The 26,199-nt window shown below is 43.2% G+C and overlaps 2 protein-coding genes and 1 non-coding gene across 3 annotated transcripts in view; 2 read left to right on the top strand and 1 right to left on the bottom strand.

Moving 5' to 3' along the window:
- Positions 1-528: 528 nt before the first annotated feature.
- On the top strand, positions 529-663 carry LOC129063582 (small nucleolar RNA SNORA76). The gene has a single exon (XR_008528368.1). It is a non-coding gene; the product is annotated as a small nucleolar RNA SNORA76 (small nucleolar RNA).
- A 13,883-nt stretch (positions 664-14,546) lies between these two features.
- Positions 14,547-23,481, bottom strand: LOC129063243 (V-type proton ATPase subunit e 1-like). Its single transcript, XM_054564222.1, has 2 exons — positions 23,320-23,481; positions 14,547-14,831 (listed from the first exon to the last, which is right to left on the bottom strand). Exons 1-2 carry the CDS (start codon positions 23,479-23,481, stop codon positions 14,547-14,549), a joined length of 447 nt encoding a protein of 148 aa, XP_054420197.1.
- A 9-nt stretch (positions 23,482-23,490) lies between these two features.
- The window catches only part of CHCHD3 (coiled-coil-helix-coiled-coil-helix domain containing 3), a 271,951-nt gene continuing 269,242 nt past the window's right edge, over positions 23,491-26,199 (top strand). The window contains exon 1 of the mRNA XM_054564249.1: positions 23,491-23,748. Coding sequence (XP_054420224.1) covers positions 23,668-23,748 — 81 coding nt within the window. The 5' untranslated portion in view covers positions 23,491-23,667. The remainder of the gene's footprint in view (positions 23,749-26,199) is intronic.

Genomic DNA, 26,199 nt, shown 5'->3' with positions numbered 1-26,199 from the left:
ACTCCAGCAGAGAAGCAAGGCGGGCTGAAATTAAGGCGGTGTTAGAGATGAAGAAGGAAAACCAAACCAAAATGTGTGAAGACAACAGAATCAGAAAGGCTTTATGACCAGTTGTATTTAGAGAGAAGCAGGGACGATGGCCACCGGGTTTCAGGGCTGGGCAACCAGACGGATGGTGGTTTCCATCTCGGGGCGCGGGGGGGGGGGGGGGGGGGCGGGGAACGGACTCAGTTCAGGCTCCAGTAGGAGAAGCCTTGTTCAGTTTCAGACTAGCTGAATGTGAGGCTGCTGCAAGGAAGATGTTTGGTAAGTAATCGTGGCAGGCATTACCAGGGCGCGTCAGGCCTGTGGAAGCCCACACGTCACGGCCCCACTGCCATGGGGCTGGGCTGTGTGGTCTGTTCTGATCGATGGGCTGTGAATGAAAGTGACGTGTGTCGCGGCTGGGCCGAAGCACTTAATCTCCCGGGCAGACCCCGCAGTGTTCTTTTCCCCTGGCCACAGACACTAAGAAAGGGTATATGTCACGCGCTGCCTTTGAACCCCCGCTGCGCCTGCGCGTGGCGCCGGGGGTCAGGCTGCAGCGCCAGAGCAGGTGCTCGCGCATAACTGGGGCCGACTGTTCCCCAACCTTGGCGGCCTTTTTAACCGCGAGCGACACTGCGGCAAAAAAAAAAAAAAAAGGGTATATGTCCCCGATGGTGCCCCTGTGATGGGCTGAATCAGGTCCCCCAACCCCAGATTCATGTATCAAAGCCCCGACCCTCAATGCCTCAGAATGTGACTGTGTTTGGAAAAAGAAAGAGAAGACCTTTTCCAGGAAGATGATGGAGTGCGTGCTCCATAAGAGCAGGATAGCAACCCTGAAAAAGGGGAAACATGGAATCAAGGAAAAAGGAGGACACACACAAAGGAGCAGTAAAGGGGCATTTCCAGGGGAAAATACAAAGAGTTTGGCACAAGACGACAGAGAGCTTCTGGAGGTAATTTCCAGAGAGAAAACGGGAATGGTACGTTTGAGCATATGAGAATATGATGAGTGGGCAGATGGCCTGCACAGAAATCAGCTTGTGTTATGGTCAACTGCTAAGTCAATAATAGACATTATCTGCATATTCATTCAACATTTCTTCATTGGACACCTACGATGCGCCAGCCACTGTGCCTGCAGCAGCGGATGAAACAGACCAAGGTCTTGTTTTTATGGACCTGACTCTCTAGTGTGTGGAGGGAAGGTGAACTGACAAAATATTGTTTTCACCACATGTTATTTCTAAGATGCAGATGCACCATATAACTGATGGTATGTCATGCCTAACTGGCAACATTGTTTCTTTGTAGCGGTATATAAAATAATCATATGTTTTACAATTGATGACATCTTAGGTTTGATGAAATATGGGTATAGGACATAGTAGTCACAGTAATATAAAAAATGACTATTGATTTAACTAGGAGTTTGATATACTATGATAGCGCGTCATGGGAGAATGAAAACAGAGGTGGTTTAAGTGGGCTAAATTCTCTCTCACTGTGGAAAGTCAATAAATAATATTTAAAATGGAAATAACAGGATATGCATATTATTTAGAACATTGAAATAATGATTGAGGGTATTAGAAGAATCGAGAATAATTGTTTCTCTGAAACTGGGGTGGGAAACGTTTGTGCAAGGGACTGCTGTTCACCAGCAAAGGTCTTTTCATACCGTTTTACTTTTAACTATGGAATATATATATCTTTGATTAAAATATAAACTAATTTTTAAAGAAACTACAACGTGTCTTAGGGTATTTTCCCTAAAAGCAGAGGCTGAGACGGGGATTCAAGGGCCTGGGACCTCTTGGGCCCTTCAGGAAAAGTCTTGCACGGCACTTAAACACAGCAGGTTAAGGAAGAAAATCAGCTGAGCAAAGAAGCAGCCTCAGCTCAAGTCTAGCCTTGGCTGATCCATGGGTCAAGTCTGGGTCATAGGTTGCTCTGCAGAGTTGTCCCTCCTTGAGGCAGGACTGCATCAGTTAGCCAGCAGCTGACCCCTGGGTGGGTGGCGGCTTCCTAAGTATCCTAGGGTGAAGGTAGATTGTCAACAACGCAGAGCATAGGTATAAGTCATTGGCACAGCACTTATGGCAGCTAGGGGAACGGGTGCACTAGCTGGAAGAGGCTCTGGGTGGGGCACGATGCCATAAATCTGAAGGATAAATGTATGATTTGTAGCCGTCACGGCTCTTTGGCTTACAAGTGACAGAAAGCCACCCCTCAACTAACCTAAGAGAAAACAAGGCAGGAAAAGAGTTTCATTGACTCACGTAAAAATCAGACTTGGCTGCGTGCAGGGCTCATATAATGAACGCGCTAGGGCTCCGTGCATCCCTCCCTCTCTCAGAAAGGCTCTTTCACTATGACGATAATGATGGCATCCCACAGCCCAACAATCCCTTCCCCCTGGTTTAGCAATCCCAGTGGGAACAGTTTTCTTTAGCTTTGGCAGAAAAGGAACAGGGAGGTGGCTCATTGGCTCCTACGCCTCTCCCTGAGCCAAGCACTCCGGGCCCGGGGTGGGGAAAGCGAAAGGGGCAGAGTGCTCTGCTTGCGGTGGGTGGCAGGGGCAACTCAATCCCAGACACGGGTAAAGCGTTTCCCACAGAGAAGAGGAGTTCTACTACCAGAAGGAGAAAGGGAGGCAAAAATCCCAAGAGCCATCTACATCCATCCATTTTCTTAATTCTCATTCGCCTTGTGGCCGGGCCCCTCAGTATCAGAGGGGAGGGGATGTCATCCTTTTTTTTCACTTAATTCACTCTCGTTCAGGAGTAGTACCTCTGTCCTAACCTTAGCTGCCACCTTGAAGAAGCCCAGGGACCGATGTGAAGTAATCTTTGCGACTCCGCTTCGCGCATCTCAATTCTCTGTTTATGCCAAGGAAGTCTAGGGAGAGCAGAGGGCTTGCGCAAGGTCACAATATCAATAGAAGTAAAAAATGTTTACCCAGAGGTAAGACAGTAAATTCTTTAGCTATGAGACCTGGAATCAGGACGTGGCGACCTTGCCAGTCTGCAAGGTGTGCGCTCTGCCCACCCGGTTATTCTCAGGAGCTGAGGGGTGCCTGGGGGCTGGGCGCGTGAAATGTCCCAGCGTGAGGCTCCCAGCGATTACAGTTTAGCTAAACAGGACTCATACCTTGCCCCCTCCCGCCCCTTCATCATTAAAACTATGCTTTAATGAAATAGAGGGTGACATTTCAGAAAAAAAACAAAACCCACATGATTCACTTCTTCCACAATGAAGTTTATTTTTTCCCATTCACATGAATATTTCTCAGCTTAGAATCCCTCAGCTGCTCTGAGCAAAGGAACATTATACCTTGCATCAAAATTAGATTCTGATTTAAACATCAACTGGTCGAAAATCTTGCACCTCCAAACTTATTTCTAGCTCAAATCTGGGCCTCATGGGACCAGGGAAAAGTAAAAATTGAGTTTTAATAGAGTCATTATATGCACTGGGGAAATAGTCAATATTGAAAAGGAAAATGAAGGGGAAATGTCAAATGCTACCTGGTGACAATTTCTAGTCTAGGGAAGTAGGAGGCCACCAAGGGACTTTAATCATTGGAACAGCAATGTGGGCCTCAGACCACCTGCATCAGAATCATCTGGGATGCTTTTTAAAAATTGTAGAAGCCCAAGACCCCTACCCCAAACCTATTGTGAATCACAATTTCTGGGGACAGGGTCAGGAAATTACACATTTACAAAGTATCCAGGTGTTTCTGGTGCACATTTATGCGTAGAACTGCTACCCCAGCAACAAGCCACCAGAGGTAGAATCTGTCTTTGGCACTTAACAGAAACGGACACTTGGGAGGCACTTAAATTTCAAGGCTACTTTGGAGAGCCAGACCTTTGTAAGATGAGATGACGAAATTAGTAATGCAATTGCAATGTTATTCTTCATAATTCAATCACTCTGTAGAAAGACAGCAAGAAATGCTTAGCGTGGGATTAGTGTTTTTAAAGAGAATGCACTATGTGATCAAGAACCCCCACCTCCCGTTTCAAGGGAGAAAAGAAATGAAAGGATTGGGGATACCTGCAAAATATTTCTTTGGAAGTATTCAGACTTTCTGCCATACTCACAAGGTTGTGTGCATGCCAGTGTTAAAGCTATTATGGCATAGCCTTGCCTCAGAGCAGTGCCAACTCAGAGAGACCTTCATGACGAAACGCTGCCTGTCCACCAGGGCAATCCCACCGAATTCCTGCGGAAGGGAGCTCCCAGCTGCCAGGCCACAGGCCAGTGACAGGGGACGAGAAATCTGAGAGGGCAGTTCTCCCCTCACTCCTCCAGCCTGAGCTACTGCTGGCTCATCTAGGGGAAAGTGTGTTTTTCTTGCATTTCATGGCAGTTTATACTTTCTCACTCCGTCTCAGCCTGCCTTTGAGGCCTGAATTCTCTTTGGGTCAATTCCAGCTAGCATGAAAAGAGAGGTTCAGGTCAACTTTTAATTTCTGATGCTGTCACTTCTGGCCTGCTTTGGGAATTTGGTTTTTGGCACACGGCATAATTGTCCCTCTCAGTAGCAACGACTTGAGTTACATATGGAGTAGGCTCAGTTCACGTGACTACAGAGAAAACGTTCTGGCCTAAGAGGGAGCTCAGTGCATGTTAACGGGAACAAATAAATGAGAAAGAAAACGACTTGCCTTTATTTAGCAAATTAAGTTTATGATTATGATGTGTTGTATTCTGGTGCCATAATTTGTCCACAAGGTTGATGGAACCCATTTTAAAATGACCAGTTTCTGTGGTTACTGAGTCTGGATCACAGGTTCAAATTCCATTCTACTCTAGTATGGCCAGTTGCGCCTAACACTAGCCAGCTGTCTTGTAAAACCAAGCCTGTGGCTGTCAGAGAAGCCTAGCGAGTACTCATCAGCAACTCTGTGGAAAATTATCCCCATTTCTGGAGAAACAATGGAGGGTATATACCTACTGATGATGGGATGGTTTAAAAGTTTTGTTCAAAAAAAGCTTTATCCTCATGTTCAAAAGAAAGAAATATCATTTGGTTATCACACTTTCTTAGACAGTTAGGAGGCTGCCTGGAGCAGCCTGGATTTGCTATTCATCAGTCATCTCAGGATTGCCTGGGCCGACGGTGTCCTGCTCGCCTGGCATGAGACAGGGAGGAGCCCAAGGGAACTTCTCAGTCACTGTCCCCAACATCGAGAAACAGGCCCAGCAGGGCATTTCCTTTCATCTCTTCACCTCAAGGTCAAAAATCAAGAGTTTTACAGTCAAACCTCGGTGCTAGAACATTTCCCATGTTGAACAATTCAGTTCCCACCCAAATTGTTCATGGAAGAAAGTGTCTCGGTTGTCAAACAAAACTTGGGTTCTCCACCTGACAACCCTTTTATGCTAATGCAGCTGGTTGGTTTTAAGCTTTAAAATTATAAAATGTTCTTTTCAGACAATAGTAAAGTATGTACAGGAAAAAACTAAAGTCCCCTGTTCATCATCGTACCCCATCCTCCTCCTCAAAAATAACCAAATTAATGTTTGCTGTTTTAGATGTTGATTTCTATTTTTTAATACATTTACTGTATACATATCAAGCATTTTATTTGTATCAGTGCTTTTTACAAAGCTCCCCACATTGAGGAAAGCACTGCTATTTTCCAATTCTTTTTATACTTACGATGACCGTGATGAACAATAGTTGAAAACTTGTTTACAAAACTACTAGCTCCAAGTGCAAATTCCAGAGAACTTTCCTAGAGGTTGGTGGTTTGTCAGTGACAAAAAACTTAATACGTGACACATGGAAGCATTTACTTCACTATCCAAAAATAATCCTTTTCAAAAAACCAGGTGCATCCTGGCCGGTGTGGCTCAGTTGGTTGGACGTTGTCCTGCAAACTGAAACATCTTGAATTCAATTCCTGATCAGAGCACATGATTAGGTTGCCAGTTCCTTCTCTCTCACATTGGTGTTTCTTTCCCTCTCTTTCTCCCTCCTTTCCTCTCTCTTTAAAATTAATGAGCATGTTCTTAAGTGAGGATTTAAAAAAAAAAAAGGTGAATCTTTTCAGAATTCTTCATAAACCACAATAATATTTGACTATTCCAGATAAAGAGGAACAAATAAATGAAATGATCGTATATTGTTATTAACATTATATAATAGTTGGGAAAAGGGATGACAAGAGAACATATTTATTTTGATCTTATTTTTTTTGGGGGGGGGAAGCATTTTATGTATGTTTCTAAGATATGCACCAAAATATGACTCTTCACTTGGTTCTTTATATTTTTTTGAACTGTCTAAATATTTCACAGTGACCACAGGCTGTTCTCCCATTGTGTGGCTGGGGAAGGATGAAAGTATAAATGCCCCGGGGTGCCTGCAATCCTCATCTAGCCCGGGGCTTCGCTGGAGCCTGCACAGCTTCAGCAGGGCCTCTCTGAGTTTCCAACTCCATGCCCTCAGGTGGTCCCCGACTCCTGCTGCTATTTCCTTAAGGCTACACTCACCTCTGCTGGCAGCTCTGGTGTCCCCACTGGCCTTCGCCTCACACAGCCCTGATGCAAACCCGGCATCCTCACCACTTTCCATAGCGCCTTCGCTCTTGCCCGGTGCGTAGCAGGTTTGGGGGGACCTTCCTGTAGCCGTGGAGTTCATGGGGAGGGACCACATGGTAGTACATTTAACATTCTCTCTCTAACCAGGTCCCAACCCATCTTTCTTTCGCCTTTCTTCCCCCGGAGCAAAATATCTGTCCTTGTCTTGGAAAGAGTACGCCTTTGCCTTGGCTAGTGTAGCTCAGTGGATTAAGCGCCGGCCTGCGAACCAAATGGCCACAGGTTTGAATCCTGGCCAGGGCACATGCCTGGGTTGCGGGCCAGGTCCCCAGTTGGGGGTCTGTGAGAGGCAGCCAACACATGTCTCTCGCACACACTGAGATTTTTATCCCTCTCTTTCTCTCTCCCTTCCCCTCTCTCTAAAAATAAATAAATAAAATCTTTTTTTTTTTTTAAAGAAAAAGTATGTGTTTTTCCTTCTCTGAAACCTCGACATCAGCCAATAACCATGCCTGTGGAAATTGCCTGCATGAAATGAGGGAATTTTTCCAACAAAACTGTAGTTTTCCTTCTGGAAATGAACTTGCTACCAGCAGCTAAGAGACTATATTTGTGCTCATTTTGCTAAATATAAAGAGACCTCCAAATCCTACTTCAGAATGGGAAGATTAGGTAATAATTTCAAACTTCTGTCCCTCCTAAGAACTTTTGTTTTGCTCAGAACTCCTTGTGTAACAGAACTTGTTTACCCACATTTATCCCAAATCACCCTCTTGTAATATTCTAGTGGTTATTGAAGGGTGATCTGTGTGAGCCAATCTGCTGGGGATGGATAGGAGGATTGAGTCCGTGGGGACCTGGTGCGACAATGTCCCCATGACCTGGGAGGTTGGCCCCTCTGCAAAGTCCGTGCCTGAGATATTGCCACCTGGCAAGAAACATTCTTGGGTGTGACATGCCTGGTCCTGGCTCAGGTAACAGTTGTCCCCAGAGCCTCTGATCAAGCCAGGCTGGCCAGGGTCAGTCAGTAATCAAGCTCCCTGGCTGCCGTCATCTGTAATGTGAAGGGGGGGGGCGGTGAATGAGGGTGACAGGGATGGACTGCACAGAGGGTTACAGTTTAAGGCAGAGACAGGGCAGAACAAAGTGGGGAAACTCAGCTCCTGGGCACCAGGCAGAGTCCAGGGCCAAATGCCAGCCAGTCCTGAGGGAGCCTGAGCTCGTGGGCAGGGTCAATGGTTAGAAGTGAGGAGGATGAAAGTACACAGGGGCCCAGCCTTTTATTTATTTTATTTTCATTTTTTAATAATACATTTTATTTTGTTTTTATTTTTAAAAATATGTTTATTATTTTTAGAGAGAGAGAAACATCAATTGATTGCCTCCCATACGTGCCCTGACTGGGAATTGAACCTGCAATTTAGGTGTGTGCCCTGACCGGAATTGAACCCGTGAACTTTATGTCTATGGGATGACACTACAACCAGCTGAGCCTCACCAGCCAGGGTGGGGCTCAGCCTTTTAGGCTAAGCCAGTGTGGGGAGGCATCCGCAGGGAACCAGGGCTGGGATTGGCCTGGAGGAGACGACTCAGTGACGAGGGAGTCGAGTAGTCTTCCCAGGCTCCTGGATTCCGGATCTAGAAGAGAAATGGTTCCAGTTACTATGGCCGTCACAACAAAATGACCCTATAGTACTGGAACAAGACAATGTTCGTTTTGCTCACCCATCTGTGATCTGGGCAGGGCTCAGCTGTGGCAGCTCATCCCTGCTTCACGCAGCGTAAGCAGGCATCACAGTGTCTCTCCCACTCATCGGCCTGGCTGTGATGCTGGCTGGAGGCGGGGGCCTGAGCCAGGACTATCAGCTGGAGCACGCGGCCTCTCCATGTGGCCTGGGCTTCATGACGGCATGGTGGCTGGCTTCTGTGGGCTGGCATCTTGAGAAAGAGAGAGCCAAGCAGAAGCCATATTGCTTTCGATGACCTAGCCTCAAAAGTCATATAGCGTTTCTTAGACTGCGTTCTAGTCATTGAGGTTGTCACAAAGTCCTAATAAGGCTTGAGGGATGCGGAAGTAGACCCTAATTCTTCATAGAGAGTGACAAAGCTCTGGAAAAAAGCCCATGGGACAAAAATATCAGAAATAATTGCCATGGCCATTTTTTGAAAGTTCAATCTGCCATTGTCATAATATAAAGAGAGGGTTGTGGCAGTTGATAACACTTGGTCTCTTAGTTTGATTGGCTTTGGCGACTGGAGCCTAGTTCAAGCTGAGAGGGGGCGGTCGCTGGGGGTGGCAGAGGTGAGAACTGGGTTTCAGCGCCCCATCCTAGCTCTGCAGGCAGGGGAAGACAGAGAAGAAATGAAATGAAAGACGAGGGAAGTTGACAAGAATTCTTCCTTCTGATGTTCACAGCTACATTAACCATTTAACAGTCCTGATAGGAGAAGGCTGCCATTTCTCGCATGGATTTTGCTTATAGTTGAATCCCTTGCTCAGAAAACACAGGCAGCAGACTCATGAAGATGGTACCAATATGCGATTGATAAGGCTCATCACAGCTCGAGATTAACTATAAATGCCTAATGTGTTTAGGTAAGACCCATCTCTACTTCACTGCAAAGAGGCGAACATAATGGTCCATGAAAGAAAGAAACAGAGATGCTGCCCAAGTGAAATGAGCCTTTATATGTCACCTGCCTCACCTTGTGTTTTTGTAGCTGTACCTGCAGACTTCCAAATCGCTGCCTGAGGTTTACTGATGTTTCCTTTCAGGGATCATTAAATGTGATGTGTGGCCTGGCAAGGCTTGTATTTTCCATGCTCAGGAATCAGTTTGCAGCATGCAACCTGGGAAGGGGTACCTGGAAGACCGCTTCTCTGTCCAGGGAATCTTCTGCTCCGGAAAGTCAAAGAGGGCTTCCATAGTCCACTGGTGATCGATGGTGCAGGGCTTGCGCGGGAGGAAATGGTTCTCGGGGACTCAGCGTGAGGGTGGCGCGGGGGCACAGGAGCCCTGGGAAGGGAGCGTTGGGAGCTCAGGGCTTTCAGTGCCTGCATTCGGGGCCCTGGAGAATGGACCTAATGAGAGAACTGGCTCAGATGACCAGGCTGCGCAGAAAATTTTTGCCTATTTTCCTTTTGTCCCATTGCTTGTGTAAGCTTGCTACCCAGGGTCCCTCCTGCCCCTTTCTTTCTTCTTAGAAGACATTTCTATTTACAGAAGAACAGCACCTGTGGAGTTTACAGAGGCAGGCACTAAGTAAGTTACACTGGATGAACGTATGCCCATCAAGCAAGAAGGTGCTCAGTCTCACGACAGGCCCTTTCCTTGGGCCAGCATGTTATCCTGGGTGGACCCCTTCAGCTTGCCCACCCTCAGAGAGGAGGCCTTCCCAGGAATCCTCTAAGGGTAGGGCCAGGAAGCCCACCTGTCCAGTTATTTTCTTTCTCCCCTTACCCCACAGTTATAATAAAAATAAAAAATGCTTTGCACAGCACCTACTTAATCCTGGCTGTGGCACTGGTTTTTACGTTTGTATGTTTGAGACATTATGTTTGTCTCAGGAACAGATCTCATTGCACTGTGTGGTTTAGTCTCTGGTCAGGGTCTCAAAGAAACAGTCCAGGGGCAAAAATGTAAAGTAGATCATATATGTATCGATGTGATGGTCAGTTTTCTGTGTCAACTTGGCTGGGCTATAGTGCCCAGTTATTGAAGCACTGCTCGCCAAGGTGTCCCTGTGGAAGTATTTTGCAAGTGTGGTTCACACCTACAATCAGTTGACTTTAAGTAAAGGAAATTATCCTCGATAGTGTGGGTGGGCCTCGCCCAATCAGTTGAAAGGGTGTCATTGGAAAACTGAGGTTTTCCTGAAAAAGAAAAATTTCTGCCTCAAGGTTACATCATCAGCCCTGGCCAGTGTGGCTCAGCTGGTTGGGGGTCATCCTGCAAACCAGAGGGTCATGGAGTCGATTCCTGGTCAGGGCACATGCCTGGGTTGCGGGTTCAGTCTCCAGCTGGGGGCGCATGCAAAAGGCAATCAGTTGATGTTTCTCTCTCAGATTGATATTTTGCTCCCTCCCTTTCTCCCTCTCTTCCTCTCTCTCTAGAATCAAAAAATATTTTTTCTTAAAAAAAAACCAACAAACAAAATTACAGCATCAGCTCCTGTCCCAGAGTTTCCAGCTTGACAATCTGCCCTGCAGATTTTTGACTTGCCAGTCTTCACAGAAGCCAATTCCTTGAAATAGCTGTCTGTCTCCTACTATTTTTGTTTCTCTGGAGGATCTTGACTGATACAAGTGGCATCTTCTGAAAGACAATAAATAAAATGGAACCACTTTGTAGTCCACAGAAACATTTCTTGACTATCCTTTCTCCTTTGTCATTCTATTCTCTAGTCCCTAATATTCTCATGCTCTGCAGCTAAGTGCCGGTACCCTCTCATTCATCTCTGCAGTGTGTGTGTGTGTGTGTGTGTTTGTGTGTGTGCGCGCGCGCGCGCGCGCGCGCGCGCGCGTAGACATATGAATGGAACTCGCTCCTGCTGTCCATGAGGCTGCCCTCCTGTCTTCCATTGCTCCCTCTCCCTCCTCTACCTGTCTCCCTTGGAGTCAACCAGGCCCTGCCGGCACAGATCCACGCACCCTCAGCGCTCTGCCTCTACTGGGTGATGCTATCTGCCCCGGGGAGCGGGGGGCGCACTGTGGATGTGAAGGAAAAGGAAAAGGGAGCCTGCTGAGTAAAAAAGCCAAGTGTATATCTTATTGGGCAAGAGCAAGAAAAAGAGGACATGTATATGCATGTCTGAATCATTTTTTAGTCTATTAACATTTTCCAAACTACTTTTGAATGTAAATAATTAAAAATTCTCCTGAAATCTCCATAACAATCTGTAAGGCTCTTTAATATTACCCTTATTAATTAACTTTATTACTATTAAAGTTAATTAGGGAGGTATTATTACTTTTTAGAGCTAAGGAAAACAAGAGGCAGAGAAATTAAACATTATATCCAAGTTTCCACCTTAGGCCTCACTTAACTAGTCACAAAGTTGGGGCTAGGACCGAAGGTTTATCCCTCCATGGCATTGTGCCAGCTCTTTATGAAAGAGAATGTACTTGATTCACATTAATTAATCATCTCACAAACATACATCAAAGGCTAGGGACTGCAGATGGGCTTCATAAGACACAATCGCCACTTTCAGGGTCCAAGGAAAAAGAGTGGGTGCAACCCCCGCTGGCTTCTCACCACCATCAGGAGAAAGGCAGTGTGTGAGGGGTCTTCCTTAGGTGTGATCTCCAGCTTACCTTCCCTGCCTGCCTCGTGGGACATGGGGGCACAGCCTGCCCCAAATCTGGTGGCTGCGTGTGTCAGGGACCCCCATATTAACTGATAGCTCTCTGCCAAAGGTCCGGAGGCAGTGACCGGAGGTGACAGCGCTCCCACAGGCGCGGGCTGGGGCGCGGGCTGATGCCGTGGGCAGGAGCATCATCCTCGAGGGATGAGGGGCCAAACAGGCAAGGAAAAGAGTCTATTTCTTTTACAAGAGTAACCTCAGGGCAGATAGGGGAAGAAGACTTCAAACCACCCTGGAACAGCAAGGTCTCTTCCCACCCAGAACTATTGCCAGCCCCGTTTCTCCACTGATTAGTCTTACCATCATGAAAAAGATAATTGAGAGCAGAAAAGATTATTTTCAAGAGAAATAGGGAAGAGGGGATGAAAAAGAAAGACTATATAAGAAGATAAAATGATTGGAAGACATTAAAAGATTCAAATTAGATAACAGCAATTATAAAAATTTGAGAACATCCTTGAAAGAACAATTAAATATAAACATAAAATGATTTAAAGTTAAAAATCCTAATAGTATAAAACAAAATAACAATTAATGTTAAAGTAAAATTTTAATTACACTGTTTAAAGGCTTTATAAATCATAATTACACTTTTTTGAAGATTTATAATTAAAAATCACCTAGATATAAATAGTATTATGTTAAAAATAGTTAAAATAATATTTTGCTTTATTTATTTTTAAAATATGTATTTACTTATTAGAAAAAGGAGAAAGAAAGTGAGAGAAATGTCAGTTGGTTGTCTCTCGTATAGCCCCTACTGGTGACCAAACCCACAACCCAGGTATATGCCCTGACAGGGAATTGAACTGGAGAACTTTTGCTTTGCAGGATAATGCCTAACCAACTGAGGCACATCAATCAGGATATTAAAACAATGTTTTAGAAATGATGAGGATATCAATAGAAAAATAGACAAAGAACATGAATTCACACATGAAAAGTCCAAATAATAATAAGCGTATACAAAAACGTCTGACCTTACAACTAGTAAATAAACGCAAATTAAAACTATGAGCTACTGAATTTTACTTATCGTTCGCTATGGTTTGAAAAATGATATTCAGTATTGTCAAGCATGCAAGAAACAACCATTGCACATTCTATAGGTAGAACTGTAAATTTTTTCAGCGTTCAGGGTTTGACAAGACACATGAGAAGCTTGAAAATAAACCTACCTGTTTTTTCTTAAAATTTTTAATTGTGGAAAAATGCGTATAACATAAACTTTATTATCACAACCGTTCTTAAGTGTACAGTTCTGTGGTCTTAATCAAGTACCTTCATATTACTGTGCAATTATTAACTGCCGTTATCTCCAGAACTGTTTCATCTTGCAAAACAAACCTGATATGCACCAGGGGTGTCCAACCTCTCAGCGTCTCTGGGCCACACTGGAAGACGAGTTGCCTTGGGCCACTCATTAAATACATTGTGACACGCGATCACAACAAATTCTCATAATGTTTTAAGTTAACTTACGATTTTGTGTTGGGCTGCATTCATAGCCATCCTGGGCCGCAGGTTGGACATCCCTGCATTATACAATACCTCCCTGTTCCCCTGACCCCAGTCCCTGATAACCACTGTTCTACTTTTTGTCTCTGTGGATTTGACTACATTATGTACCTCATATTAGTGGAATCATACAGTGTTTGTCTTTTCAAATAAATACTTTTTTGCCCAGTAATTTAATTGGTAGGACTTTATCCTAGGAAGGTAATCACAAATAGACAAAACAAATGACCTACAAGAATCCTCATCAAAACATTTGTTAGTAGTGTTTTATTTGAAAATTAGGAAAAATAATCCCTAAATGCCCAAGATTAGGAAATTTGATAAATAAATTAAAATTTATTACATATGGAGGAATACTACACCATCATTAGAAATATTGTTGTAAAAGAAAATGACATGGAAAGGAGAGTCGCAATTTATTTAGCCAAGTCCCTAGCAGGTTAAAGAACAGTGTGTACTCTATGATCCCATTCGTTTTGGAGAAAAAGATGTGTGTGTATTCTTAATATGTTAGTTACTTATGGGTAGTGGGTATTTATGAGTGATTTTAACTTTCTCTTCTTTCTATAGAGAGGAAGAAAATAATTTAGTCCAAAAGATGGCAGAAGTAAGAAATTCATCCTGAAAGTATACTTTGGTGTCATTCTGTTGGGACAGATCGCCTCCTGAACGTGCTCTCCTTTGGCTGCCACGCTGGAGCCTTATTGTCTCCTGACAGTTTTTAAACACTTCACTGATTCCCATGTCCTGAGCAGGCAGGAGCCATCTTCAAATCGACAGTTTCCAAGGAGAGAGCATGTGTTTCTCAGAAGAACAGCAGCTTCTATCTCAGAAGAGTGCATACATGTTTTATGTTGTCAGCACCATTCAGATTAAGAAGGTACAAAGTCCATCAAACTGTAGAAGAGGTACAAGAAAAAAAATACTGCATCATAGAATGAGATATTCAACTGTGGCGTGAATGTTTAAGACAGCTGATGGCCCAGGCAGGCGAGTCAAGGAAGGTGGTCTGGCTCTGGAGGTGGCTTTGCACCTAGAGGAATTCTCTTCATGACCTCGGTGGGTCTTCTTCTTTAAGGCCAGCAGTGCTTGAGATACCAGATGGTTTCATTTTTCAACTGTGGTCCAAAGAGAAGGTTGAGTTGCGCCAGAACAGCAATCAGCCAAAAGAGATAGCAACAAACTGAACGGGTCACCAACATAATGAGGATAACACACCAGCTGGGACTCTTAGGAATGAGCCAGGAGACCCGGAGGCCGATAATGCTCCAGAACAGGCACGTCAGGATCAGAAAGACCGTGAGGCCACTTTGGCCGTGGCTGCCATCCCACCTCCCAGCATCTGACCGGCCGCCGCACTTTGATCCCACTCAGAAGTGCCGAGTGATTTAATTTTCAATCTTTTGTTTATCTACATTTATTACAATGGACACACGTTATATTTAATAACTAAAAGTTACTCAAGATGAAAAATAACTGTTTACAATTGAAATTCTAAATGAAGAATTTAAAAATAAGATTGATCTAAGTAATTTAAATACCTAAAACATACACAAAGAATATATTATATCAAGGGCTTGGAAATATAATTAATAAGATATTTCTAATCAAGCAGAATAAAATGAACCCTACCACAAAAACACAGAATCGCCATTTATTGAATCCCATAGCATGCCAGATGTTATCCATGCTAGGTGATTTAAATACATCGACTGAGTAATAGGGTAAATTATTTTTTTATTTAAACAAACAATGGTTCATAAGCGGGAGAAGGAATCCCGCTTGGGCATTTAGGGATTATTTTTCCTAATTTTCAAATAAAACACTACTAACAAATGTTTTTATGAAGATTCTTGAGCAGAGCGAGAGATTGACTGGGATCCGATCCTGACCAACTACATAATAGCCTGGAGACTGAGTAAGAGACATTTCATTTAGATGCAGTACACCAACCCATGTGGACTGCCCTTAAATCCCATTCACCAACCTGCTGTCTAGCAATCATCTTGAGAAAAAAGTAAAAGAGCTCTGATGTGTAAACGCTCGTTTGTTCTATTGTGGTAGAACTATTCTCACCACGGTCAATTTCAATCTACGCAGGTGGCGTTACTGAATGCAGACCTGGATGTCACGGAATGTGGGACAACTCTTACATGGCAGTGGGAGCTTGTTTTGAGCCCATCGCTGCTTTCCGTTCCTCAGTTTGGGGCTGCCTCGGGCATATCTGTTCTGCTGTTCCTCTTTTTCCACCGTTCGATTTTGTCAGCTGCATAGATGAATGGTTATAATAGATTCATAATATTCTTGTTAATTATTGCATGTTCTGGATCCCAGCTTTCCTGTAAATAATTCACTCATCCCCTAAGATCTATCAAACAAATTTTCTCTTTCTTCAAATGTATTTTTTTAAGTGAAGTACTACTTCTGTCTTACATGCAGGAAAGTGCACAAAGGTTAAGCATCCACCTCAGTGAATTTTTACAAATATATATGCCCACGTAATAACCACACTATACAACATTTCCAGTCTATCAGCAGACTCCCTCGTGTCTTCTCCCAGTCAACTGCACGCATGAATGTCACATGTGCTTTGACATGTACCCCCACAGATTAGTTTTGCCTATGCTTGAGCACCGTGGAAATGGCCGCATGCAATATGTATTCCTCTGTGTTTGGCTTCTTTTGCTTGGTATCATGTCTGTGATATTCAGCCATGTTGTCTAGTATAGTTTATTCTTTTTCTTTATAGCCTAGCATTCCACGGTGTGAATAAAACCACAGTTCATTAGTCCATTCCAAAGACGATGGAAATGTGGGGCCCTTGTAAATAAAGCGGCAATGAATATTCCTGTGTGTGCCTTTTGGTAGACATAAGCACTTATCTCTGTTGTGTATCTTCACAGGGGTGGAATTGCTGGGTCATTAGCTAGGATGCGATCAGCAAATAAATGGTTGAAGCTTCTCCTAGTCCCTCGGTCTCCCTTGACTGCTGGCGGGCCTGAGCCACCTCTGTGCCGGATGCCTGCATTGCCACCTCACAGCCGTGTACCGTCCCTCCCCATCTTTGCTTAATAACCACGTTCACCAAGGTGCTAGCAGCTACTGCAGTATCTCATATTGGGCATCAGAGCTTTGGCATGTAGAGCTCAAGGGCAGTCTCTTGTGAGAGAGCTGCATGAAGGAGAGGCAGAGTTCTGGAAAGAATTCCGGGGGATCTGGACCCTCCCAAGGCTCCGGTGAAACGAAGTGGTGTGGTCTTGGGAACTGACGCAGCCCGTCTGGTTGTCTGCCCCTTCACCTGTGAGATAAAGAGGAAGAGTGGATGATTGTCACGGTCACTTCCACTTGAAAGTCCTGCGATGCGTCTGGAAAGCATTGCACTGTCTAGACTCTTGTTCCAGAATGTGCTTTGGAACATGTCAGTAAAACAGTTTCAGTGGAGTTGAGATGCCCACAAAGTGCCCTCCTTGGGTGCCTGCCCGAGCTGGGGCAAAAGTGAAGCCAAACAGGACAACATACTTGGGTGAGCAGCAGCTAGATAGCATGCACACCTAGGGACATGTCTACATGATTAGCATTAATCAACAGGCAATGCTCTGCTTGTCCAGCATCACAGCAGAAGTGCTCGTGTGACCTTGATGCATTTCAAGCATTTGCTATTTGGAAGTGAAGAGGCTAACAGCCTGCATTTCAGAAATCGCTCAAGATTCATGATAGGTGAATATTGTTAAAAGGTTAGGAAAATGTTCTGTGCTCTTGAGTAAAAATGGTTTGAGAATTCGTCAAACCAGAGGTGGAGGAGCCATTAAGGAGAGATGGCAGATGGACTGTTGGTGGCTGTTGCAGGATCGGCGATGAGAGGCGAGGAGCCTTCCCTGACTTGGGCTCTGGTCATCGGAGGTGCCCTCTCCAAATCCAGCATGAGGGTTTCTGGGACCCTAGCAGAGCTTCAGGGACAAAGAGACAGGAACAAAGCTGGGTTGGCCTCTCGCTCTCTGGACAGACTTTCCCCACTCTCTGGCATCCCTCCTTCCCCGCCAATACCAAGGCTCAATATTTCAGCCACTGTATTCTGACGCATGTAGGATGAGGAGAAAAGAAATTAGGTGTCAGGGAAAAACCATAAAAGAGGAAAAAGATGTAACAGAAGAATGTCCAGGAAATGGCAGAGAGTGGCCTTTTAGAAATGTGCTATAAATTTGTTGAGACTTTAGAATAATCTTAATGCCAGAGGACCAAGAAACCTTGGTGCACTGCCAAGTTGTAACTCATGTGTAAAACTTATTTCAGCTGCATGGTGTTAAGTGATATCTGTGAAGCAGAATGGTCTCTGGAGCCCATCCTATGACACGATGTGGCACAGCATATACAGTTTGTTGTGAGCAAGAAAACAGTAGCACAGGGTACAATGTTAAGCGAAGTCAAAGACAGGTGGAGAGGTTTCGAGACATGGCAGAGCTCTGCCTCACGATGTGACTAGATGCATGGGCAGTGCACTGGTCAGTTTCACCTGAACAGTGATGAGATGCTAAAGGGAGAACATGCGATTTATGTGCCATTACTGTGTTTACTTTCCAAGACACAGAGAGACATTGTTATATAGTATTTATGAATGACCCATAATCATTGCCAACTCATTTCATGCCTTTTGGGGGTTTTTAATATCTTCAAGTGTGCTGCTCCAAGTTCTTGTATTCAAAATATCTCAAATAAGCATGTTTGCTCATGTACACACATACACACACAACTACAATTTTAGGGTCTCATTGTTTTCATATGATTTTTTTTTGAAGACTTTATTTTTAGAGAGAGGGGAAGGGAGGGAGAAAAAGAGGGAGAACATGATCGATGTGTGGTTGCCTCTTGCGTGCCCCCACCTGGGGACCTGGCTCGCAACCCGAGCATGTGCCATGACTGGGAATCAAACTGGCAACCCTTTGGTTCGCAAACCAGCACTCAGTCCATTGAGCCGCACCAGCCAGGGCTGCATGATTCTTAATTGGTGGGGAAAGCTTTAAGTCTGATGTCCTGATACAGCTTGTTGTATAAGTCTCAGTCCATATTTTCAGAATGTCTTTATATTGATTGCACTATGTAAGAAGCACTTTTCAGTGATTTTAACTCATTTGCTATAACTATGGCAACTCTATGTCCTAGATTTTCTAGGATGATCCTGATTTCAAGGACTGATGTGATTGTCTCTATAAGTACATACATAATAGTCATAGCATGTCCTCCAATTTTTAGCTCACGTAACATCATCATTATCTCTATATTCTATTTCAGCAGAGGCCATAAAATGAGTTTTGTACTGTGCAGTTTAAATGCTACCAAAAAGAGCTGGGGAGAGGGCTATGATGAGTAACACATTGATTAGCTTTTCTAGCTGAGGACCAGAATCAGGGCGCTCCTCGCTGGTTCCTCATCATGCCCGGTCATGTCCTTTCCGTTTTTAACCCTCCTTCTACACACCTGTTCCTACATTTTCAACGAATATAGCAGGAACAATCAAGTGATGTGTGAAGAAAAGTGGGAGAGGGGGAGTCACTTGGATTTTGTCTTCTGCAGCCTTTTGTTTAAAGCTGGGATTGAAAAACCAGGGTATGTAGTGAAAACCTTCTTCCTACCTCGAAACTCCTGGAATTATTTGTTAAAGGGATTGAGAAGTCTGGGTGGATTTTTTTCACAGGGCGGGGTGGGCGGGGTTGGCTTGGAGATGATTGGAATTTTAATAGCAAAAGCATTTGTTTGTTCGTTTGTTGGTTGGCAGTGTTAATGCCAATTGCTTAACATGGTGGGAAAGTAAGGCATCACTCACGGTGAAGGGGTTTGAAGGTAATATTGCTTGATGGCCAAGCTAAAATTTGTGGAGAATCAAATTACTGCTTAGTTCTCTGCTTTACGTCATGGTAAATCGTTGATATTCATTCTTTTTATTTAGAGCGCTGGTTTCTTGGCTGGAGACTGAAGGAATTCTTTTGTTGTATCATTGTTGTAGATCTTTGGCAAGGCCTCATGTGGTTGGGGAGACTCTTTAGTAAAGTTACTTGTGCTGTAAGACCTAGGAAACATGGAACATGATCTCAGGAAGACAAGGTGCCTTGACAGAGATGGCCATTATAAAAATTGCATTTGGAAGAACTTTGTGAATTTAGGCAATTCTGGAAGTTTCTGGAGCTGTGAGTCTTCACTCCAGTGCTCTGTTACATGTAGGACTATGCTAGTTCTTGAAGGTCTGTTTTTATCTTAGTCTCCCTTTCAGTTGGCTTATTTTCCAGCACCGTGAAGCTTCCCACATTTTCTTTTCTTTCTTTTTCCTCCGTAAAGTGCCCTGTTTTGGACTTTATTAAATGATAAATTAATTTCAGTCTTGTTTTGCTAAGCATATATTCCTCAACAACTTTAACGATATGTACTTCACATGTCATAAAGATCATTTATTTTAAGTGTGCAAATCCAATGAGTGTTAGTATATTTACAGAGTTATGCAATTATCACCATAATCTAATTTTAGAACATTTTTATCACCCCCCAAAGAAACCTTATACCAACTAGAAGTTACTTCCCATCTCACCCTCTTCCTGTCCTTGATGAGCCTGATATACTTCCGCTTTCTATAGATTCTGAACATTTCATTTAAATGGAATCATACAATATGTGGTCTTCTGTGTCTTGCCTCTTTTCTTCTTTTTTTGGCATAATGTTCTTGAAGTTCATCCATATTCTAGCATATGTCAGCACTTTATTCTTTTTTTATTGCTGAGTAATAGTCCATTGTCTGGATACACTAATTTTATTATATAGTCATCAGCGTATGGACATTTGAATTGTTTTATGCTACTATAAATGAAATTTGTTTTGTAGTTTCATTTTGGCATGTTAATTGCTAGTGAACAGAAATATAATGAATTCTTCTATGTTGATCTTTTATCCTGCAACCTTGCATAACATGTTTTTATTAGTTATGACAGTTTTTTTAGTGGGTTTCTTGGGATTTTTATTTTCATAGCATCACATCATTTGTAATTACAGGTAATTTTACTTTTCCAGTGGATGTCTTTTATTCTTCTTACAGTTTCTGCTTCCACCTATCTTTAGTTTGCTATGATGCCTCATGTTTCCAAGTCAGTATCATTGCTTTTTTCTTTACATCTTTTTGTATGTTCTGAATTTTAAAGTTTATATAGATGAAGAAAAAAGACATAGATAATCTTATTGGCTCAAGTGTCAGCAATTATTTTTGTTTGGGCGAAGCTTTGTTTTCTAGCTCATATGTGTCTGGCTAGTAAATGCTGCCTTTGGGTTAGATGATTACTAAGAAGCTGTGGTCAGAGAGAAAGCGAGACCACAGGTTCTGGGTATTGTTAGACATTTTCTTTGAAATTGCTATAAATAAAACAATATTGTTATTGTAGGCATTTTCCCAAGAATAAGATCTATCTTTTTTTAATTCAGAATGTTTCTTTGTCAGTTGTTGATTGTAATGGATTGTGGATTCTTAGGTATTTTTATTTATTTTTTATTGAGGTATAATTGACACATAACATCATATTAGTTTCAGGTGTACACATCATGAGTTCATATTTGTACATATTGTGAAATGATTACCAAATAACTATAGCTAACATCTGTCTCCATACATAGTTTCGATCTCTTTCTTGTGCTGAGATCTTTCAGGTTCTACTATAGTTAAGAATACTGTATTGCATATTTAAGGTATTTTTAAGCTAAGATCACTTACATATCTCTATTGTAAAAAATAAAGTTAACACACTACTTTTCATAATTAGTTTTCATCATATGTATTTGGTTGAATGGACACATTGAATATTATAAGGTAATAAATACATTTAAGAAAACTAGTGGTTCCTTTGTCTCTGTATTCCCCAAGGAACTCTTTCCTTGCAATTGGTTATTTGGTTAGAATTTACTGAGGGTCTGTTTTATGTAGAACCTCCAATAAGTAGTACAATATCAGGGTAATAAGTGTGGAAGGTGTTGTTTGTGAAGAGGAGGTCCCAAAGAAAGAAAAGAAATGATTTCTGGGATTTTTACTTTCCTTCTACAGTTTTCCTTTCCTGTAGAAGGGAAGTAAAAACATATTGTACAGCCCTGACAGGTGTGGCTCAGTTGGTTGAGTGTTGTTTCACAAAATGAAAGGTTGCTGGTTTGATTCCTGGTCAGGCACATGCCTGGGTTGCGAGTTCAGTCCTGGCGCTTCTAAGAGGCAATTGATCGATGTTCCTCTTTCACTTTGATGTTTCTCTCTCTTTCTTTCTCCCTCCTTTCCCCTCTTTATTTAAAAATAAATAAATAAACTCTTTTAAAAAAGTTGTACAACTTGAGAACCTGTACAAAATCACAAGTAGTCTCAAAACTGCAAAGTAGCGTAATATAATTTAGATATATGTATGTTGAAAAGAACAAAATGATTACATGCAATAAATTCAATACTCTGCTACTGACCAGGCATACAGAGATGAAAAAGAAATAGTCTCTGCCCTAAAGATGCCTAGAGTAATAAATCAGCACATAACTGGAACTAAAAAACGTTATTGCATCTTTGCGGATACCTACGGAATAAGAAGATGCCATGCTGTGGTGTTGCGGCTGCTCTTTAATGTTGAAAAGTACTGAAGATAGCGTGGGTGAAAAAGGGGCCACGTTGGCCAGGGCCCTGGGCTGCATTATGATTGTAAAATAAACCCAGAGAGAGCAGAGCTACTACATCGATTTTGCTCCCCAGTTTGGTGAGGGAGGGTGGGCGGTCAACCAGCCTTGGATCCTTGGGAAATGGTAGGGGCTTCATTTACAGGATACCGCATAGGCTAAGGCAGTCCTCCCCAGAAGGCTCTTGGGGAATTCAGGGTTAATGTATTTAAAGGTACACCTGGAGCACAACTCTAGTAAAGCACAACACCTGGTAAACAGCGATTAAATGGTAATTGCTGTTGCCATATAGTTCTCCTGCTTCTTTTTCCTTTTGGACAAATTCTATTCCACTTTAATCTATTTACCCACAACCATAAAATATTGCTGTAATTTAATTATGCATTGTTGTTGACACTATGGGACAATGAATTTTATTTATATTCCAGTGGAAACAGACAGAGTGCTATCAAGAAGCAAAGCAGAGAAATGTGGACAAAAAAGGGGCCACATACTAAACCTGACAAGCTCAGGGGAAGCCGGCATGGCAGGCCCTGCAAATTCAGGGACCAAAAGTAACCGCACAGGTTACTTCCCGAGGAATCTAGTTGTAACTCTTCCTCTAATGTATGCACTCTTTGACGTTCACATACTTTTCTCTGCCTTATCGGCACTATGGCCTAAGTAGTTTATGTAACAGAAGCAGAAGAGGACACAAAAGCATGCTCCTCATACTTGGTGCAAATAGTTTATCCTCCCTGTATTCTTGCTTGCATTTTTGAAAACCACTATACTTAAAATTTTACTTTACAAAAATGAAATAAATCAGTACATAGTTCATGAGATAAAATCATAGCCCAAATACAGTGGATTTTTTTTCGGGGAGGGGCGTGGTGTTTGTGTCTAAAAGGAAGAAATGCTAAATTTAGCCCCAGGGAAAGGTTTATGGAAACCTAGAAATGGCTCCAATTGGAGAGGACATTTCTCAATTAAAATGCGAGTTACTTTCGGAGAGATTGTATTTTTCAACTATTAGCCTAAATTTCTAGAATACTATTTTCAGAGCACATTTTGTTAGATGAATGAACTTCCTGGAAAATTGCCCCTTTGGAAACCTTTCGGGCAGGGAAGACTACAACTCCCAGAATGCCATGCTCCGCTCGCGTTGTCTTGATTAAGGCGAGTGTGTTCTCTCACCCTTGGCGCCAGATCGAGACTACAATTCCCACTATACCCAGGGGCTCCGGAAACCTTGTCAAACACCACCTGTTGCCATAGCATCCGGGTGCTGGACAACCAATCCAGGTGCTCCTGCTGAGCGGAGGCGGGCCATTCGTATCTCCCACCAACCGGAGGCATTTTGTTCTGGAGCGTGACCGGAGGAGGTGGGAACCAAGGACCGGCGCGTTCTCCTTGCCTTTTGGGGTCGTGGCCTTGCTCCCGCTCTGCGAGGCACGCGTCCGGGCACGTCCACGCGCGTCTGTGCGCGTGGGGCCTCAAGTGCTCCTGGGTCCACGCTAGGACTCTGCGGGGAGAGAAGAAACCATGGGCGGGACCTCCAGCACCCGCCGGGTCACCTTCGAGGCGGACGAGAACGAGAACATAACCGTGGTGAAGGGCATCCGGGTGAGTGACAGTGGGTGGGCAGAGGGCCAGTACTCGGACTTGGACCCCAAACCTCCGACCTTCCCCGGACCCGCTCGGCCTGCTTTCCCCCATCCCGGATCCCAGTGTTGTCCGGCCTGAAGCCGAGTTTTCTGCAAAGAAGCTTGAAGTTTCAAGACTTGGGACATTCATTCAGAGCTGTTTCCTGCTTGTGTGCCAAGTGCTGAGCATTGCTGGGCACGTATGGGACGCCAGGCTGGTTCAGGGGGGCACAGTCTAGTGTTGATTGTATTTCTCACTAGTTACGGTACTTGATTTGTAACTCCTGTCTCACTGTACCCATCTCTGAAATGGGGCTTGTCTTACACCTCCTGGGTTCAGGACCCAAACCCTGCTTTTGCACTATCCACATCACCTCTTTTGGGGTGAACTTGCACTCTAAGGAACCCTTTACCTGTTCTTCGTCATTTAGTATACCACCCGTTCCCCCACCACGCTCCCCAAATACCCATTCCACTTTTCTGGCCTCAGGTGACTTCTAGCTTCTCCCTCCTTTATTTTCACTTGACATATCATCTTTCCCAGGCACCTCCTCTGTGGCCTGCTGCTCCCAGGTTCTGGACTAGGCCCAGTTGCTGTAGGACTGGTGCCTGCCAGTCAGACAGGGCTTGAGATAGGATTGCAGTTTTTCAGATCACCAGAAGTAATGCAGTCAGTTTCAGCTGAGGCATTGTAGAGAATTTTTAAACGCCCCCTGCATGTGCTTGGTACAGAGACGGAAAACTTGATTTTTCTCTAGGGTGTCAGTATCCCAGTCCTAACTTCATTAACTTCTCCGCTGCACCTGCTTTTGGAACCTCTCATTTTTGGAAGTATGCCTGAGCCTAGTAAATAAAGCACTTTGACTTCAGAAAGTTTTATAATAGTTTTTATTTTTCTTCCAATGTTACTACACGACCAATGTAAGAAATGTATGTGTGTAAATTATTTTTAGCATGTTCCAGGAAATAAAACTTCTTAACTATTTAAAGTGTTTTAAAACCTTTTGCTCTGAAACTGTTACCTTGAGAAGAATTTATTAAAGTTTTCTTTACAGAAACTCAGACTGTTGAACTCAATTTTTGATCTGTGACCGGCATTTCCTTAAATCATATTAATTAATGCTATCACCACATTTTTAATATTGGAGGCTGCTTTCTTTGCCTTGTTGTGGTTTAGTTGGTACTCTTTGGAGTAAAATAAAAATTACTGCAAACTCTGAGTTTTCTGCAGAGATTTGTTTAATTTTGCCTTTAGGCTGTGAGTGTTTCAAACTAGAGGGTGAAAAAGAAATAAAAGTTAAAGAAAAGCAAATTAAGTTTTGGGTGAGAAAACATTGGCTAGAAAAGTGTATAAATCTAAGTTCCTGTACTCAAGTACAGACACAGCAAGGACAGCAAGCAAAATTAAAACAATCTGGCCATAGCACAGAGATTCATATCAAATTTTAGAGAAGGTTAAATAGGATAAGTATGATCATAGGAATAGATGAAAATGGGAACATTGGCTAAACACTTTTTAAAAAAACACTTCTTTTTTTCAACAAAAGAAGCATACCTTTGGCAACCTACCTTAATAGAAGCGTCCTTTATTTTTTTTCTTTACTATAGAGTACGTGTTACCTGTATTGTTAAAGTTCAGGCACTCACTACGCTCGTTTTGACCTCTCTGCTTCACTTTCCCTTAGTGTCTGCCCTTCAGCTGGGATGCCCTTGCCGTGTTCTCCGTGTTGCTGTAAATCCTTTTTCGAAGGATGACTTGTGATCTCTCTGGGCTTCAGTTTTCTCATCTGCAAAGTGGTGGGGCTTGAGTACATCACTAAGCTCTCTAATTTTTATTTTTAAATTAAAAAAAATTTTTATTGACTCTATTGGGGGTGACATTGGATGATAAAATTATATAGGTTGCAGGGGTGCAGTTCTGTAGTATGTCATCAGGACATTGTATTGTTTGTTCACCAGCCCAAGTCAAGTCTTCCATCATCATTTATCCTTCCTCCCACCCCCGCCCTATTCTCTCTAGTAATCACCATACTGTTTTCTTTCTATGAGATTCTTTTCTCTTTTCCTTTTTTCCTTCTCTCCCTTCCCCTCCCCTTCCCTCCCTTCCTTCCCTCCTTTCTTTATCGCTTCATCTTTTTCACCCAGCCCTCCTAAATCCTTCCCTCTGACAGTTGTCAGTTTGTCCTTTACCTGTGAGTATATTTCTGTTTTGTTAGTTTATTTTTTTCTTTAGAGTCCACATCTAAGTGCGATCATGTGGTATTTGTCTTTCTCTGACTGGCTTATTTCACTTAGCATAATAATCTCCAGGTCCATCCATGCTATCGCAAAAGGTAAGATTTACTACTTTTTTATGGCGGTGTAGTATTCCATTGTGTAAATGTTCCACAGTGTTTTTTTGTCTGCTCATCTACTGATGGGCACTTGGGCT

This window comes from Pteronotus mesoamericanus, unplaced genomic scaffold, assembly GCF_021234165.1.
Source record: "Pteronotus mesoamericanus isolate MK-2021 breed Mesoamerican mustached bat unplaced genomic scaffold, CSHL_Meso_final scaffold_85, whole genome shotgun sequence".
Taxonomy (NCBI): domain Eukaryota; kingdom Metazoa; phylum Chordata; class Mammalia; order Chiroptera; family Mormoopidae; genus Pteronotus; species Pteronotus mesoamericanus.
This window is presented reverse-complemented; position numbering and strand designations above follow the sequence as displayed.

Coding starts and splice junctions, on each gene's coding strand:
- LOC129063243 (XM_054564222.1), bottom strand. CDS start 23,481: ATGCCTCCGGTTGGTGGGAGATACGAATGGCCCGCCTCCGCTCAGCAG. Junction 14,832..23,319: donor GTCTCGATCTGGCGCCAAGG/GTGAGAGAACAC, acceptor GTGGGATCAAAG/TGCGGCGGCCGGTCAGATGC.